Source organism: Apus apus, chromosome 1, assembly GCF_020740795.1.
Source record: "Apus apus isolate bApuApu2 chromosome 1, bApuApu2.pri.cur, whole genome shotgun sequence".
Classification (NCBI taxonomy): domain Eukaryota; kingdom Metazoa; phylum Chordata; class Aves; order Apodiformes; family Apodidae; genus Apus; species Apus apus.
In genome coordinates this window covers 80492333-80511522 of record NC_067282.1, presented here as the reverse complement: position 1 = coordinate 80511522, position 19190 = coordinate 80492333, and the positions used below count along the sequence as shown (strand labels likewise).

Sequence of the window (19190 nt, the reverse complement as noted above, 5' to 3'; positions counted from 1 at the left end):
TACTGCATTTCTAAAAGCAAAGTGCTTCTGGTTTGAGAGCAGATGCTGCAGGGATGTAGAGCTGAAGGACTTTTTATGATTTGCCAAAATATGAAGTGAACTTGACAAGGACATCAGAACTGGGATGCCCCTGTCTTCTCTCTTCAGTGATTCCTTGTTTTGTGTGCATCTTTTGTATATTATGCTGTTTCTAAACACTAAAAATAAAAAGTCAGCAAGGTGGATTGGCTGATCAGTTACATTTCTCTTTTGGAAGAGATGGTCCTGGTCATGAAGCTTCTGTTCCTCACCTGCCTGTGGCCAACAGCAGTGCTACACAGTTCTCAAAGTCAGCATCAGCATTTTCATCATCGACGACAATTCTCTTTCTTAAGAAACAGTAACAGGTAAGCAATATGCTCTCTGTGTTCAGTTGATAAACTTTATGCTGTCAGCAACCTTTCAATGCTCCCTTTTTGTTCACAATCCTGTTTTGCCGGTTTCTGAATTTATGGTATGCATAAGATATTCCAAAAATAGAAATGGTGAACTATTAACTAGTTTTTCATAACAAGATATTTCATATTGTGATTTCATGAATGCTTCATATCTTTGAAAGTATGTACACACACCCACACATAGCTCTTTTAACCTGTGGGATGCCAGACTACTATTGTGGTACTGGACAGCTATTGTCATGTAGCAAATATTCTTGTCCTCTCATTCCCATTACAAGTAGCAGAAATGCCTTCCACAGTTCTCTGCTAATGTTATAAAGTAACTTCCACTACCTAAACAGGACAGTAGTTGCCCTATCAAGATACAGAAGACAATTTATGGCACTAAATAAAGTGAATTGTAGTGATGACACAGTGTGTTCCCTTTCTGAAATATACTTATGCTTTCAGACACTGAAGATTGTATCCATTCCTAGTCCTTCCAATCAAGTAGCTGGTTTAAAATGAATAATGATACAAAGGTTTTTACATATAAGTTTATGTGCAAACTGCTGATTTTTCTTCCTCACACATGCAATTTCACATCTGCCATGTGAGGTCTCTGAATGTGTTTCCAGATGAATTTAATAATATTGAAACAGACCAATGACTGCCAGTGGTAATACAAGCAAAATCTCCTTTTTTTGGGGAGGTAGAAGAAACTGTAATAAGTAGCTAAATTGAAGGAAGGAGAAGGGACTAAACTTACTCTTTTTTTGGTGTAGTTGGCCCCCTATTGAAATGGGCAAGGGGGCTCATAGTTTACTCATATGATATCACATATTGAGGAAAAGTAACATATTGAGACTTCTCTTAAGCTGTTTTCAAAGTTAAATGCTTTGTAGCAGGTATAGAGCTGTTTATCTTCTATATTCCTCCTTATGTGATAATCCAGCAGTGACATATCTCTGAATCCCCACCTGTCTTGATAAAATAACATTTAAGCAATGCAATGCAAGGCAACGGAACATATTTCGGTGACACAATGGCGGTGCCCAGAGCTGCTGTATCACTCGGTACTTCTGGATTTTGATTCAAGATCATAGACTTAAGTTTGGTATAAGCCAAAAGCTCATTAAAAGAATGTCTATTCAACAGACTGTTTCAGAATAATAGACAGTTTTGGAGTGAGTGCTAGTGCACAATTATTTCTAATAATAAAATAAACAGAACTAGCCCTAATATCAAAATAAGGTCTAATCTGATGCTTTGCTAGTCTCAGGAAGGAGCGAAGACTGAAACTGAAAAAGAACAAAATATCTTCTTATTGTGGTAGTGGTAAGAAAGGCCTATATTGAAATTTAACTGATACACTTCTGTCAGTGGCAAAAAGGAAACATACACTACTGTTGTTTGCATTTATCCCAGTCCAAAAGAGCTGAGAGAAGTCTCTCCATCTCTGGTTTAAAAATTCACAAAGTAGAAGAGAAGCCTGGTGGCAGGAGACAGCATATTTTATGGCATCCTGCTGGACATCCTTTGCTGAACTCTTGCCACAGAACAGCAGAAACAATACTGGCACAGTGTCCTCTCCATCTTCACAGATCTTAACTAATACCAACAAATGGACCCATACGACAGTCCTGTGTGACAGTCAGGACCACATTCTTAGCTGACACTGACTGGTGTAGCAGTTTCTCTACACAAGTCAGTGCCTTCCATGTCTTCCTAGGCCCTAGTGATTTAGAAATAGAAAGAAGGCTGCAGAATCTGAGCCGCAGAAGATCCAAAAACTTCACAACTGCAAATCAGCTTTTCTATGGAAGGGATCCAAATACACTTAATTTCTCTTTGATTCTCTGGTTTTGTTTCTAAAGGCAGCATTATCGTCCAGGACATTGTAACAGGGCCTGACTTTCTACCAGCCTCTTTTTCTTTCTGGGACAAAACCTTTCAGCCAGCACTAGGGTTACTAGGGACACAGCTGACAGATGGCCTTGGTTAAATGGGTGGCCTTTTAAAAAGAATCCCATGTGAAAATGTTACTTAACCTACAAGTTCCACTATTTTAATGGAGTAACCCAATTCTCCCTCCAAAGCTATTTGTCTGCATTCTCTTGTAAAGCAGATTTTAAAGCATTAACCAAAAGTACATGAGAAAGAGATTATTCTCATGGTGCATTTCCTACAGCAAAGAACAAAACATTTGACTGTCAAAATATTAGGCCTTTTGACAATACATGTTGCTGATGCTACTGAACATTTGGAAATGCATTTTTATGAGTGAGAAAACTTCAAATTTAAAGCTTGCATTTATTTGAGTTTCAAAATGTGACATATATGTTAAAAGTTTCAGGGATCACGCAGCTGTATAACTCCACAGACTCTCCTGGGAATAAGATTTCTGTAACTTCTTCTTTTTGTGTACTTTTCATTTAGTAGTAGCTAGAGTATCTCAGTACATAGCACTGGAAAGTATTTTATGGCCATTAAAGCTAGGGTCCTCCAAAGTATTCTTTTAATGAATTCACCTAGTTTCATTTGGAATGTGATGAGATTTTTTTTCCTCACTACCCCCATACTGCAGCAATAAAGGAAGTTTGGTACCTTGGGTACTAAATTAGTGTAACAGAAAACAAAACCTTTCCTAACTATCCTTCCTGAGACATGAGTTCCAGGTTTTTCAAAATCTATTGTGATGTGCTGGAAATGTGTTTATATCTCCCTGAATACCCAGAGGTGCTCCTATCAAGGACTCACTTTGTTACTTAGGCAGGTCATTGAAACAGAAAACCAGCCATGTAGGATTTTACCCAAGGTTCATGTACTATAGTGACCTATTTCCAACAGAGACTGTAAGCAAATTTGTAAGTTTGGAAGTATAAGGACAGGGCAAACTTTCAGGATATTTCCTCCTAATACTCCCCCCTATATCCATCCAGTCACCAGATTTCCTTCAGAGACTTCCTGATTTGGATGTAATTTATGCAGATTTAGTGATCTTCATTGGATTTCGTTTCCATTAACTTGTCCAATTTCTCCTTGAGCCAGTGTAAACTTCTGATAACCTGCAAAGATAAAGACAACCAGATGGGATGCTAACCACATCAATCCCATGAATGCCGCTGGTTATGGAACTACACTGATAGCATTATGTGGTTAAATGCTTTAATGAAAAGTGATTCAACTACCCTTGAGCATTCCTTTGATATTTCTCTCAATATTAGGTATTGAAGGTTAGGTAGGAGCAGCCTAATTTGTCCTTAAAAGAGTGCAACATATTTGTCCATCATTAAAGAATTCTGAACTAGTTGCTTTGGTTTTGTAGTCTGTGACTCTGAGCTCTGTCGGATACCAAGACATTGAGCCACAAGTCCATGAAGCAGTATTGGGTAGTGAAGTGTCCAGAGTATGTCTCACTTTTTTCATCCAAAGAGCTAGTGCTTCCATTAACTTCCTGTAGAAGTACCAGTAGGGGTCTCTTCCCTATGTGATCTGAAATACTTCAAGGGCTTTTTATGACCTCTGTTGGAATTTAATTATAGATTACGATTCCATTTGCATAATGTAAAATGTTGCCTGGAACACAGCTGTGTAAAGCAGAGCTGTTCTAACTGGAAGTAGTAGTTTCTTGAGCATCTGCTTCACTGAGACTAACTCACATTTACCATTAACCCAGTTCTGCAGCAATACCAAGCCATGTGTTACATTTCCCTTTATTACTACTACCCCAGGAAGGCAAAGAGGTATTTCCTTTCCTTAGATGCGTGTGGGCTTTTCCCCTCAAAACCATAGCCTGACATGCCATACAATTAATATGCAGGATCAATTATTGTATTTAGACTCCTAGAATATGGTGCGCTTGCTAAAGCTACATGACAAAGAGACCAGGGTGCCAGGACACTGAAATACAAGCTCTGTCTTTGCTGTGAAATGAAAAGTATATCTTGACTGACCTCAGGAAGCTTTTTGGAAACCTAAGCTAGTTAGATTTGTCTCTTCAGCTCTTTTTATTGAATTGGTGCCACGTGAAGGAGCACTGAAGAAAACATCTGCTGATGATTTCTCAGTGCTGTGGTGCTGATCAATAGTTAGATATGGGTCTAGAATTTTTGGGGAGTAAACAAACATACATGTGATTCCCTTTGAGTCATCAGTTAAACTACTTTAATGTTGCAGTGAGGACAATTTATGCTGCAGCTCTGAGCCAAGGAGCAACATCTGGAGTCCAGATGCTGATGTTAAAGGAATGCCTACTGGAGAACACTAGTCTTGGGTGGGGGAAACAGTCAAGGAGTAGAAAAAAATGCAAAGTAGAAGTGTATTACTTCTTAATTATTTTAGAAAATTTTATGGAATTTTTCTAAGTTTTGGTACCTTTACACATGCAATGTTATCAGTCTCCATTGAATCAATTCCAAGTACCATGAGTATAAATGTATGTACCTCTCCATGTAAACCTATTTTTGTTTACAATAAAAAAAATATATTTTGCCAAAGGAAGGTACTGAAGAAAAGATGCAGCATGTTTGTAATGGAAGTGATATTCTGACCCCTGCGAGATCTCCACTTTTGATAGCAGCTAGAAATAATTATAGATACTCCACCATTTGTTTATATAACATGAACTTGAAGAGGCCGTTCAAGTCAGTGACCATAAAAGATACTTTTCATATAGGCAGCATTTCTGTTTGTTTTGTCCTCATCCAGTAAAAACAGAAGGAATATAAAAATCCCCTACCTTTTCTTAGTGGATCATTAAGAAAAATAAATCCTGCTTTGGTAGCTTGTGTTTTGCCTCTTGTGAATAAGGCAAGTATTTCTCAGTCACATACTCACTTCTAGTAAGAAGCTGTAATAGCCGTATCATGGTTTTATCCTTCTTCCTGTGAAATCATCAGAGCAACACACAGGTATTTTCCCTGGCACATCCAATGACAAATAACCTAATATTTCTAAACTGTATTAGCTGGGCCATGGCATTCTGAACATAATTAATCATTTTCTCTCATATTGGTTCCCAAGCAGCAGAATTTCCTCGTATACCTATTGCAGAGCATTGCACGTGTTCAGCTCTACTGCCTCTGATTCAGGCTTGCTCTGTAGTGATTTTAATTCTCTGAAGCATGGGATTTCATTTTAGCATCCCCATAATTTTCAAACTTAGAAAATTAGAATTTGTATTTGAAATGCCTAATGGGTGTTTTGATTGCCCTGATAGTTTGGTTAAGACAACACTGCCAGAGACATTAAAGAATATTCAGGTAAATTAATTTGTTCAAGCTCAGTGGCTCTGATTAGCCAAATGCCACCTCAGCATTTCTGTAACATTTTAAAAAGTAATTTATTTGGCTTCTTTATTAAAAAAAAAAAAAAGCAGGGATTGAATAAATAAATAAATAAATAAATACAGGTGCGTATCTTATCCTAAGGTGTTCCACACCTAGTCTTAAGTAGTGTTTGACTACAGGGTAAAACTTCTGATGAGTTTTATGTCATTCAATTTAAAGTAATCATTAGAGTTGCTGACTGTGAAGTCCTACAGAATCACAGAAGGCATGAAAGAAATTCTATTTAGGGAGACTCCCTTGCCTGTGGCAAAGCTCCTGTATTTAAGTAATTCCTACAGATATATGTTTAACCTATACTTAAACAGCCCAAGTTAAAGGAGTCTCAAAACCTGCCCAGGCAATCTGTTCCCATGTTTCACTATTCTCACCATGAGAAAGGGTTTCCTCATGTGTACCACAGATCTGCCTCGTTGCAGCTGCTTATCCTACTGAGGAGAGGACATGGAGCAAAGGATCCTATGAAGGGTCTGGGACAACTGCCTGCTACCAAATCCTCCTCTCAGGATGGAAGGCAGGTGGGGAGAATTACAGGGAGGTTTTGCTTGGGAAGCTGGGGAGCAGAGGGCTGCCCTGCTGCCCGGAGGACTAGCAGCATGGTACTGCACAGCAGGGAAGACTGGAGTGGTGCACGGGAGAATCAGCATGTCACTGGGCAGCAGGGAGAACCAGCATGGTGCCAGGCATCTGTGAGCACTGGTACAGTGATGTTTGCCTTCTGCCAATCTGCATAGGGTTGTCCCAAAAGAACATCAGCAGTGTAGGAGCATCTGGAGGGAAGTTGGTGGGGGTAAGAGTTCGCAGCTGAGAGTTGTTTGTGGCAGACAGTTGTTGGCTGACAGTTGTCCCCTTCTGGCCTGTAAAAGCTCATTATGTGTTATGAAGACTGTGATGTATTCCCTCTGTCTTCTTCCTCTAAATTAAACTTCACTGGTTCTTACAGCCTTCCCATGCCTTTCTTGAAATGGGGGCCCAAAGCCAGGCATAGTTCTTCAGCTAAGGTATAGCAAGTGCCTGGGGCCAGCCGCTTAAAGCAGGACATGCAACAAGGGTTGGAAACTGAAAGAGACACCATAGTATTATCCTTATAGCAGAACCAAATATTGTGATGGATTCTTTTGAAAGCCTGTGACCCCAAACTGCCATATATGCTGTAGGTCTTGTTTGTGTTTTAATCCAATGCCTTTGTGATATGGGCTTGTACCAAATCCCTCCGCTATCTGTGCCATGGTTTCTGTTTATGGGCATCTGCAGTTCATTTTAAATGCAGGCTCAGCACATGAGATTTCCATGTGGAGAGCTCAGTTCCAGTCCTAGCATGTGAATTTCCCAGTGTAGTTTGGTATGTTGTGCAGTGCATTCTGTGAAGAGACAAAAGTTAGCAACGGTCACCAGAGAAGTAGAGTTCATGGTGTCCTGCTTACGGCACTGGTTCATCTGTGCTGTCTTGGTGTTACTCAGAGGCTCAGATGTGTGTGTGTGAGCAAGGAACTGAAAGGGCCACCCATTGTCTCACTGGAGCTATCTGCTGCGAAGGGACTCTTGGTCCTAACAGATACAGTCTCAAGTGATGTGTGTGTGACTCCTTGAATGGTGTGTGAATGCTGGGATGGTGGCTTCTCCTTTACCAGGGGCATGGGGAAAAATGTAGAGATAGGGCTCTCAATGCAATAAAATTATGCATGTCTGAGGAGCAAGTAAGAGGGTGAGCTAATCAGTAAAGTGGCCAAATCTGACTTATGCTTAAGAGCATTTAAAAAAACAAGTCCCTGGATATAGGACCATCAGTTTCCCAGTCCTTCTGAAAAATTACTGACTCATTTGAGCTCCTAGGGAAAAAAAAATACAATAAAAAGTATAAATGTCTGTGTAACACGTATAATGTATGAAGCGGTTTAAGACCGTGGATATATGATGTTATTTCCAAGTCTGAGTTGTAAGTAGTTATGTGAATAATAACATTTTTTTCAAGCAGCTATAATCTCTTCTATAATGATAGATACAATCTCTGAGGAGAGAAGAAGAATAGATAGATGTTCTTCCAGGAACTTTTTATGTCTAATTTGTGTTCCTCATGGGCCTGGACACCCTCATACCTGATTTCCCTACCTTTTCCAATACATCTTTCTGCAGCTTTGTTAGCACAGTTTCCTTTATTGTACCAGATTCAGGGTTCTTGGGTCCCTGCTTCATTTAACTAGGACTGTGGATGTCAGGCAGCAAAAGAAAAAAAAAGGGAAAAAAAAAGTTTCTTACGTATTTCTTTTCATATATAGCAAACGAGAAATTAAAATGAGGAAACTTGACAGCACCAAAGTACGGCCACTTAAATCTGATCAGCTTCTTCACATAGAGGACCATGACTTTGCATTGAGACCTGGATTTGGAGGTAAGCAACATGTGCTTGTGCTGTGCTGGTTAATAGTTTATCCTCTCTCTGGAAGTTTACTTAAACTTTGTCCAGCAGCATCACTTAAAGTCAAATGACAGACTTAATTGCACCTTACCTTTAGCATTGTGCTCCAGAAAAAAAAAAGAAAGAAGAAATACAGAAATGCTTGAAGAAAAGGGACTTTTTTTTTTTTTTTAACATAGCAATAGGAGGAATTGTTCAAATGGTCTCCTTTTAAGAACTAATTTAAAAAATATTATTTGAATAGGATTATTTGATAACAGTGATTATGGTTTCCCTGTAAATTGCATAGTCTTTTGCAATTAGCAAATTACTTGCTGAATTTGTGTTGAGAGATTGAAATTAACCATCAATTCCTAAATCTGTTTGCTCTGTACAAAATTAAAAAAATACCCACAGACCTTCAGTTTATTGCCATGTCATTCCTATGTTGTTGAGCACTAGGATGATTATTTCTTCATTTAACTAAATTGCATGTGGATAAAGGGAATATTCAATGGGATGTTCACAGTTTGGATTCAATTTTGACTCTCCTTCATGAAAGGTAAAATGAGAATGCTGCCCCAGTAATAACCTTTGTCTGAGCTTTTGCGTCACCAGTTCCGTGTTCATGATTCATGAAAATAGACTGAACTGCTCTGGATTATGAAGCCAGAATAGAATATATGAGGACCAATAATCAGCTGTGTAAACAAACACAAATCTCAGAGGCCAGCTGAAGTCTGTGGAGCTATTCTTGTTGCCACCAGCTGCTGCGATCTGAGGCCTGGCAAGCATGCCAGGAGGGAGGCCTGGGGTAAGAGACGCCTCTCTGTATGCACTGGGAGAATGTGAATGGACCAAGAAAAGAAACAAGAAAATTTCTTGTTACCCAAGAAATTCTGCCTTGTCAGAGAGAAAAAAATCTCTCCTGATTTTGAACAATAGTTGAGATACATCTGTTTCTTGGCAGCAAAAGTTGTTATACCTCTTTCCTAATACCCGTCTAATTTAGTATTTGTTAGTCTGGATATTTTCTTGTTGCTACTTGCTTGAGAGTGTAATCTCAGAAAGGAAGCAGCACTTCCATGAAAGCAAACAACCCTTTTGGGATGTTCTCTATCACTGGATCATCCCAGAAAGCAATACTTATGATGTCCATAAAAGCAGCTTTCAGAATATACCCTGTGATCTGGCAGTTGTAATTCTCCATAGGCAGTGAGGATTTTTTACCCCCAGCAAATCTTGTCCTTTTTTTTTTTTTAGATGACTAGTTAGAGCCCATTCAATTCCTATTCAGGCCAGCTGTAGTTTTTCCACTGACTTCATTGCGTAGGCCTCTCGATAGTCACATTGCCATGAGTATGATTTCAGCTGTACTTATGTCTTCCAGAAATAGCTTTCAGCAGAAGAGTGCATCAGCTTTGCTTCTCTTCTATCATCCACATGCCTTAGCGGCGTGGGAGGCACTTTCTTCAGTCACAACCAATAGTTCACACACTTCCAAAGTCTCTCTCTTACTATGTGGAATACTTATGTGTGAATCTCTCTGAGACTAAAACATTGATCCATTAACATTTTTACAGCACACTGTGAAAAAAGTCTCAGTGAAGCAAATTGCAATCCTAAACTTACACTCCATGGTTTATATGACCATTGATTATAGTAATGTTACAGTAGTAAAGAGTGGTTTCTTTTACACAAAAAGTAGTTTGAGAAGGCAGCAGCAGAGAGTTAGTACACAAGCATGACCTCATCAGAGCACAAAACTCACCAACTGAAACATGAATCTGAATAACAGATCCAGAATGATTGCATGACAGCAGAGACAGAGTATGCGTTTCTCTGAAGAATGCTGATTAAGTGTCCAGCAGAAGAAAACTTAACTAGAAGAGAAGATTAAATTAGAGACACCATTCCTACAGTCCTTACCACAGCAGTCATAACACAGCCCTGAATTGCATAAAGATTTGCAACACTGGCTTTATGTATTTAAAGCAGGTGAAATTTTGGTTTTGTTTTTATAAAATCTAATGAAGCATTTTAGTACTGTGACTCATGAAGGGCTTGTATCTGTCACATGTCATAGCGTATGATTTATTCATCTCAGCACAATGCATCAATTCAGAATACTGATGTGAGTAAAAAGGAACCAGGTCAAATCATCTGGGTGAAAACCAAGTATTTTAAAATTGTTCTTTACCTTTAGAAGAGGGACAATGAGGAAAGGGAGTTGCAGTGATGGATTTTGTTAATCTAGCTCCATTCTGCAGCTTTCTTTGAGAACATCAATCATCCTTTGCACCAATTTTGGAGAAAAAGCTGCTGGATAATTCACACTGTTTTGAAACTGCTAGAAATCCCTAAATTCAGGGAACGCCTAAATCTGAATCTGGCTTGTTTGATTTCATTTAGCCCTTTACCTGCAAAGTAAATGAGGCAGACTACAGGATCCAGAGACTTTAGTATTTATAATGAAGTAACAAAGCAAAAGCAGAGACAGCACATGCTGGATTTGATCTGTAAACTGAGCAAACATGCACAGGAAAAAAAAAAATGGGGGAAATGAATGTGGAACTGTTGGCTACTGGTGCTACCAGCTGCAGTGCTACTGAAAGTAATCATGATTGCTCACATGGCTGGTTGCTTTTTCATTAAAGTATATAATCACTCTGTGGAGGTAGGAGATCTTTTTTTTTGACCAAATGGACACACTCTGCTGTCATTTATGTGAGTGTATTTTGGCAGTCTTCTGTTATTGCAATGCCATCCCAGCTGCACAATCAGTATTTGACTCTGACGTAATTTTAAAATGTAGTCCTGACATTGTCCATTTATTAACAGGTTAGAGATTGAAGCATACTGTGTTAAAATGAAGCAAAACCAGCAAGGTGCCAGCAAACCATTTCTACATTTTTTGCTGTAGAAAGACCACTTCATCTGCTGTTCGTTATACAGTGAGGTTGAATGAAGCAAACCAATAATTCAATCCACCTAAACATTCTTTTAAAAATGAAACTTACCTTGTTACACTTATTCTCTAAGCCAGGCTCTTGGGTTGTTGTTTGGGTAGGGTTTTTTTTCCTTTCCTGTATTTTTTGTTTGTTTGTTTGTTTGTTGTTGCCTTCTATGTAATGTCATGGTCCTATTTTGTTTGGAAGTCTCCAGCAGACGGACCTCTTCTGAAGCAAACAGAGGTGTTCCAGCATAGTGATTTGTGTAATTGCACTAGACATTGGACTAGGAGCATGGATGTTTCCTTTGCTCAGACAGCTTTGCCAGCTGCATCAATGAACATGATTGGGATTATGTTTAGTCCTTGCTGCTTCCAGAAGCATTAATAAAGGCTAGCAGATGGGTATGTTAGGGGTCCTGCAATGGTAAAATAATGCTTGCCAGTTCTGGTAAGGCTGTCTCTCTGCATAGGTCCTGCCAAAGGGAGCAAAAAACTGGTAGTAGACTCAGAGCCAGATCCTTTCCTGACTTACATATCTTTGTACTACTATGACCTAAAGTACTTAAACTAATTTTTCAATAGCTTGCTAAACTGGTCACCTGTGAGAAGGTAACTTAAGTTTGGACTAGAGAAAAAGCAAGAAGCTAAATTACATCACCAGCACTTCTTGGACTGATCATCCCCATGTTTTAAAATCAGTGAAAAAGGGTAAGCATGGGCCAATATCAGACAGTGAACACAGACTTTCAGTGACTCAGATCTGAGAGCCACAATGCAGGCTGCCTTAGTGTGCATTGAGAGAGGTGTTAGAGTGAATCCTTAGAAATCTTTAAAAGTTGCTTGCTTTTCTGTTATACATCTATTTATCTATAACCTATTATTTGCTGAACTATCTTATTTCAAAATACTGGCAGAAGTCATGGGTGTGAACTCTTGCTTCCTTAGTTCTATCTCCACATACTAAAAATTAACATTGCTGTTAAAAAAACCCACTTCAACTAGTGTACAGAGGAGGCTATTCTTTTATTCCTCTGTGCCTTGGTTTTCCTAACAGTAAAACCCTTCGATGCACTCTCTGAACTATTTTGCAGTCTAAAGATCACAGAGCCACATGTGCATGCAAGTCCTCACTGTGTATATATGTATAGAAGGATGACAACTTTTTTCTGTTAGATTGTGTCTTAAGGACCTGTCACTTCCTATGCTAACAGTGTGTTAGCTAAAGAAGTTTTAACTTGGTTATCTATCTCTGCTTTGTCAACCAATATAGAGGATAATGACATTAGCAAGTACTAGAAATTATGGAAAATAACTCAGTAGCATTTAGCTGGTCAAGAGGTAATAGTCTTTCTAGGCAGTTTGCATCCCAATCTGCAATTGAGCATAATCTTAAATTAGAATTAAATTTAATTAAAATTAAAATTAAATTAAACCCCAGATTTTCAAAGGATCAGAGATCCCATTAGTTCCCTTCCTCTTATGCTTCTTCCCTCCTTAAACTAAATTAGTAACATTTAAATTCATCTGAAAGTAAAAGGCAATGAAAAAGGAAAGAAAACAGGGCACAATAAATCTTCAAAAATGCTTCAATTTTAATAATTCTTTGCCAACAAGCTGTTTTCTGCATCACAACTCTCCCTGAAAGTTCAGAAATTTCCTCTTACTGTGGTGGAGAAAGCTCACTCTAATGAAAGTGGAATGGCTTTTTGTCATGTGCTACTGGAGGGAATAGCTGGGGTCCAGAACAGAAGGAAAATATTTTGGCAATTTGCAAGACCTCTAATAGGCACCTTCTCCTGGATTTTTTTGCTCCTGCATTGGTAAATCTTCCATTCTAACAGTTGGCTAGTGCTAATACCAATTCACCTTCATTTCTTACATAAGTAAAAACCAAACAAAACAGTAACAATAAAAAAAAACAACAAAACACAAACACAACATTGCCAGTAATTCTCCCATTTCACTCATGGCCAGAAGAAAGTAAATACATCAGCATAGCTTCACTTCCCTGGGGCTTGTTTACATTTCTGTCTGGTTCTCTTCCTCCACAGGCCCACAAGCTTTTTAGAATAAAAGACTCCTGTAGACCTTAATCCTCCTCTGGTTTCTGACTGGGAGCTTTTGGGAAACCTAGCTTTTTTCCAGAATACATTGTTACAAAGCTAACCGGGATACAGTGGCTGTTTTTTCTAAATTCAACATCTATCTTATGGAATTTCAGGTGCAATCTGCTATGTGTTCAAAGGTCTGACTGTTGCAAAAATACTTTGGAATTCACTAAACCAGTCATTATTACTGTAGAAACTAATCCTAAAATGTTATAAGGATGTCCTTTTTACATAATATCCCTTCTAAAAGGGGTATTGTGGAATTGGTCTGTCGTACTATCTATTAAAAAAAACCTGTGCTCATCATGGAATTATTTTGTTAAGTTTAAACTTTTAAAATTAAAGGCTGGAAATGGCTTGTGTGTAGGTAAACACATCTGAAAACAATTCTAATTTTTCTGCTCAGGAGTAATTATCTTGAAAATCTGTGGGGTTTTGACTGTGAAAATCACTGTAGCAACGCTCCAGAAACAATTGAAGCTGCTTAATTTAATAACAAAATCTTCTCTGCCATCCCCAGTTTTGTCATATTGAGAAATAAAAAACACAGCTTTGCTATGGTTAGGTTTTTTTCAAAGTGAATTTGATGTTTTTACCTGATGGTCAGCCAGAGATTGAAATTCTCAATATACTAGGGAAGCTGTGGTGCAGACATAGGGACAGACAAATCACTATTCTGGCTGGTTTAAGATCCTTTCCAATGCTCACTGGAATGCTATTTTTTACAAACATCCAATTGTGGTAAAACAAATCAAAGTGATGAAGAAATTACAGTTCTCAGCAACCTGTTCCAAATAGATAATTATTACTGCTCCTGGTGGAGTTGTTTTTTAATCATAGAAATAAATATTTCCAGAAAACTGCAAAGCCTAAAAGACTAGACCAGAGAAAGGCCAATAGGCATCTTATGAGGGTGGTGATGTTAGTGACAAAAATGTAAGAATGCATCAGATTAGAAAAGTGAACAGCAGATTGAGGTGACCAGGGTTGCATGCATGTGCAGCTTTTAGCGTGTTTTTCATCTACTCACATTTGTTGCCAAAGTAGAATCAGAAGAGGAAGAAAATATTATCTGCTGCCATGATCTGTCAATAATAGGTCAGGGCTGGGTTCAGGGGATGTAGTTTAATAATTGTCTGTGGTGAACGCTAGACTGAACAGTATTTTCTCATTAAGCAGCATGAGTATGATCTTTAGCCTTTCACCAGCTAGAGAACAGGAATCTCTTTTTAAGGAATCTGTTTCACAATTCTAGCATTTCTGTCTAAATCAGCAACAAGTTTTATTGTAACAGTTCCATTTTTATTTAATTCACTTTAGAATCAACCACTGAATTTCTCCTGGCCACAGCTCTTGATCTCTGTTATGCTATTCAGAGTCCCTGCTGACTTGGTTTTAGAACAGTTCCCAACTTCGTGCAAGCTGTCCTTTCAAAGAAACAAGTGCCTCTGTGTGATTTTATGTATGGCAGGTCCCTGGGGCCTGAAGGGAGTCTTGGGTTCAGTCTGAGGTGCACCATTGCTCTCTTTGCTTGGATGAAGGACAAAGCTTCTCTCTGCCTTTGCCAGCTCTTGCTTACCTGTTCCAAGAAAGAGCTCTCCCATTTTGTTGGAAGAGTCACAGGCAGCTCCTGAACTGGAGCCTTCTGGCAGGTGTCCATGAAGAAGTTCTTACCCTTCTCAGACATCTGCCCAGAAGATCACTGGAGGCAGACAAAGGCGGGAGGTGTGTGGGGTGTGTGGAAAGCAGCAGCTGTGGAGGCCGCATCACTGGAAGTGTTCAAGGGCAGGTTGGATGGGGCTTTGAGCAACCTGGTGTAGTGGGAGCTGTTCCTGTCCATGCACACGGGGTGGAACTAGATGATCCTGAGGGTCCCTTCCAACCCAAACTATTCTATGATTCTACAAAAAGGTGACATCACTGAACACCTAGCACAGCTTCACCAAGGATGAGTTGTGCAGGACCAACCAGAGCCTTGCTTTGAGGAGGGGACTGTGCTGGTGGGACAAGGGGAGAGCAGTGACTGCCATGTCATCTCGTGGTGTTTCTGCAGAGTTTGCATTTAAAAGATGTGTGAATGCCACTTGTGAATGTTCACATCATGTATAAATCCTACACTGACTTCTACTTAGACAAAAGCTGCATTTAGTTTACAAGATAGCTTAGATTTCAGTGGAATACCAACAGGATGACTCCACTTCAGTTACAAGCAGGCATTTTTATACCACCACTTCATACATGCAGGCATTTAGCATAAAGTAAACTACTTGTATGGTGTGGTTGAAACAAAGATAGGAAGAGGCCAAAGGTGGTTTAGGAGAGACATCAAAAATATTACTGGTTTGTGTGAAGAAGCCTGGCTAGATATATACATTAATATTCTTGTGCATCAGCCTCTAGGGCAGGTGTGTCCTGCTGCCTCTACTCTCCAAAAGAAGCAGCATTTTCCCGAGTGATGTCTAGTGTTTTATCACAGACTCAGAGAATCATAGAATGTGTAGGGTTGGAAGGCTCCTGTAAGATCCTCTAGCCCAGCCCCCCATGCAGGGCACAGGGACCTTTTTGACCAGATCAGGTTGCTCAAAGCCTGGTCAAGCCTGACCTTGAATGTTTGAAGGGATGGGGCTTCCACCATATCTCTGGGCAACCTGTTCTAGTGTTTCACCCCCCTCATTTTAAAGAACTTCTTCCTAATGTCTAATCTAAATCTACCGTGCTCTAGTTTAAGAACACTGCCCCTTGTCCTGTCACTACACACCCTTGTAAACAGTCCCTCACCAGCTACTCTGAAGGCCCCTTCATGTACTGGAAGGATTACTACTAAACTAATAATTTTAGTTTAGTTTAGTTTATTAGTTTATTTTCATTTATTTAATTATTATTTAGTTTATTTTAACTGAGTGTAGTTTAGTTCATGACTTTTACTAATAAGCTAATTGACTGACCTTTGTCTGAGATCCTGAATTCTGTTTTGAGCTCTGGCCAGCAAGACTGAGAAGTACATTCCTCTGAGAGGGAGACAGGATTTCTAAGCTGGACAGCACAGCTCATGTCAGTGCTGAAACATGCTCCTGTGTGCCCTGCTAACTCTGAACACATTTTACCTTGCTTTCCCATGCATAATACATCTTAATCTGTTCTGTGCAGGGTCAAATTCTCCATCAAAAAATACAAGTCAAATAAAGAGATTACAGAGCCAGATTTTAAAATACCTCAAAAATAGTTTAAGATCTTTACTGGTAAGATCTGGAGGCAGCTGTGTAATCCTTGAGTGCTGCTATTTTAAGGATAATTCCAAGAAGAAATACAATATTGTGTCTGGTTATCAGGAGAGTGATATTTCTGGACTATTTTGGCTTGACATTGCCTTTTGGATGAGAGGAAGGCTGTGGACATTGTCTACCTTGACTTTGGTAAGGCCTTTGACATCGTCTCCCACCACATTCTCCTGGAAAAGCTGGTGAATCATGACATAGACAAGTGTACTCCTCACTGGGTAAAAAACTGGCTGGATGGCTGTACCCAGAGAGTTGTGGTAAATGGGGTCAAATCCAGTTGGCAGCTGGTCACTAGTGGTGTCTCTCAGGGCTCAGTTTTGGGGCCAGTCTTGTTCAACATCTTTATCAATGATCTGGATGAGGGGATTGAGTGCAACCTTAGTAAGTTTGCAGATGACACCAAATTGGGTGGGAGTGTCGATCTGCTTGAGGATAGGAAGGCTCTGCAGAGGGATCTAGACAGGCTGGATTGATGGGCTGAGGCCAGTGGTATGAGGTTCAATAAGGCCAAGTGCCAGGTCCTACATTTTGGTCACAACAACCCCAGGCAACACTACAGGCTTGGGGAAGAGTGGCTGGAAAGATGACCAGCAGGAAAGGACCTGGGGGTGCTGCTCAACAGATAAATATGAGCCAGCAGTGTTCCCAAGTGGCCAAGAAGGCAATCAGCATCCTGGCCTGCATCAGGAACAGCGTGACCAGCAGGAGCAGGGAAGTGATCATGCCCTTGTACTTGGCAATGGTAGATCACACCTCAAGTACTGTGTTCAGTTCTGGGCCCCGCACTACAGGAAGTACACTGAGGTGCTGGAGCGTGTCCAGAGGAGAGCTACCAAGCTGGTGAAGGGTCTAGAGAACAAGTCATATGAGGAACAGCTGAGGGAACTAGGGATGTTTAGTTTGGAGAAGAGCGGGCTGAGGGGAGACCTCATTGTCCACTATAACTACCTGAAAGGAGGCTGTAGGGAGGTGGGAGCTGGCCTCTTCTCCCAAGTAAATAATGGCAGGACCAGAGGAAACGGCCTGAAGTTGCAGCAGGGGAGGTTTAGATTGGACATTAGGAAGAATTTCTATACCGGAAGAGTGATCAGGCACTGGAACAGGCTGCCCAGGGAGGTGATGGAGTCACCATTCTTGGATGTATTCAAGAAACATGTAGATGTGGCACTTCAGGGCATGCTCAAGTGGCCAAGATTGTAGGGGGTTTTTTTGTGGGTGTTATTTGGTAGTGTGTGTGTTGTGCTCATGTTTGTTTGGGGCTGTGTTGTGTGGGTTGTGGTTTTTTTGGGTGGTGTATTGTCTGCTGTGTGTGGTTTTTTGTTTGTTTTCTTGTGCTGGTTGAAGTAAGTGATCTCAGAGGTCCTTTCCAACCATGACTATACTGTTATTCTGAAAAGAAAAAGAGAAGAAAAAGAGAAAGACAAGTTAAAAAAGTTACTGCTGTGTCCCACTATTTAGAATTCCTGTACTCATGTTTTCTACCACATTATTTTGAATTTGTTCTTTAAAATTTTTTAACTGACTATTTTTAACAAATGTAATCGGAATCCCATGTATAGAAATTACTATAAATTTTCATGTCAAATGCAGAACATTCCTTGGTGGGGGGAGGTGGGTTGTAAACACATGTATGCACAAATCCTCTTTCTCTCCCTCCCCTGTAAGGAAGTGATTAGGCTGTTGCTTTGGTGGAATGACTTTTTTTCCTGAAAATTACACAGGCACATAACCCATCCAGAACTAGATACTTAATTCTAGATACTTTACACTGAAGAGACTGGAAATTATTTTATATTCTCCTGTAATTTTCAATTTATTTTTTATTCACTTTATTGTAAAAATGTAAATATAGTTTTAAAATTTGTTTATTCAGATCCCATTGTGTTATAAAATCCCAGCCTTTTTCAGTGGCATGAAATAGTGGGGTAGTATATAAAATAAAGTTACCTCGTGCAGTTTGGTCTATATTGGACTCGATAATAATGACATACTCAGTAAAACACAGCGCCGCATTACAGAACATATGTACAGCTTTTCCCTTGTGAGGCAGTGAGCAAACAGTCTTTTTTTTTGTCACAAATATCTATGCCAAGCTTCAAATAGTTGAGTAACTAAAGGTATTTAGGAGGCATAGCAGGTATTCGGCTTACAAATGTGGGAATAAGCACTGTAACTAGTAAGTAAGCTTTGCAATCTTTGATGTATTTATACATTCACTCAGCTTTTCCCTATGACAGTTCTAAATAGCACTCCAAGCAGGTCATTAGCTTTGGCACCACAAGGAGGCTGTCACTGCTGTCCAAGCTGCAATGCTTGTAGCAACTAGTCTGGCTGCAAAAAGATCACTGAAGATTTTGTACTTATTTTTTTGCAACTGTTTAGCATTGGGTTTTACTTTGCCACCATGGACTTTCTCATTCAGTGTGCTATGGTGGACAAACCATAGTAAATACTGGGATGGGGTGCTCTCTGTGTGTTGCTGATACACAGTCTTCCCTTTAAAAATACAGGTTTACACTCCTCATCACTCTTTCATTCTGTTACATTGAAGGGTCGCCAATACCTGTGGGCATTGATGTGCAGGTAGAAAGCATTGACAGCATATCTGAAGTTGACATGGTAAGTTGGTAAATGGAACTGGAATGTAGAATTTCAGCCAAAGTTCAGGGTCTCTGAAACATTCAGCTGGACG

The 19190-nt window shown here is 39.7% G+C and overlaps 1 protein-coding gene across 1 annotated transcript in view; it reads left to right on the top strand.

Annotated features, from left to right (window-relative positions):
- The first annotated feature begins 258 nt into the window (after positions 1–258).
- GABRR3 (gamma-aminobutyric acid type A receptor subunit rho3) overlaps positions 259–19190 on the top strand; it is a 33733-nt gene continuing 14801 nt past the window's right edge. Inside the window, exons 1-3 of the mRNA XM_051628597.1 lie at positions 259–386; positions 8041–8153; positions 19050–19117. Of these exons, the coding sequence (XP_051484557.1) occupies positions 259–386; positions 8041–8153; positions 19050–19117 (309 nt within the window). The remainder of the gene's footprint in view (positions 387–8040; positions 8154–19049; positions 19118–19190) is intronic.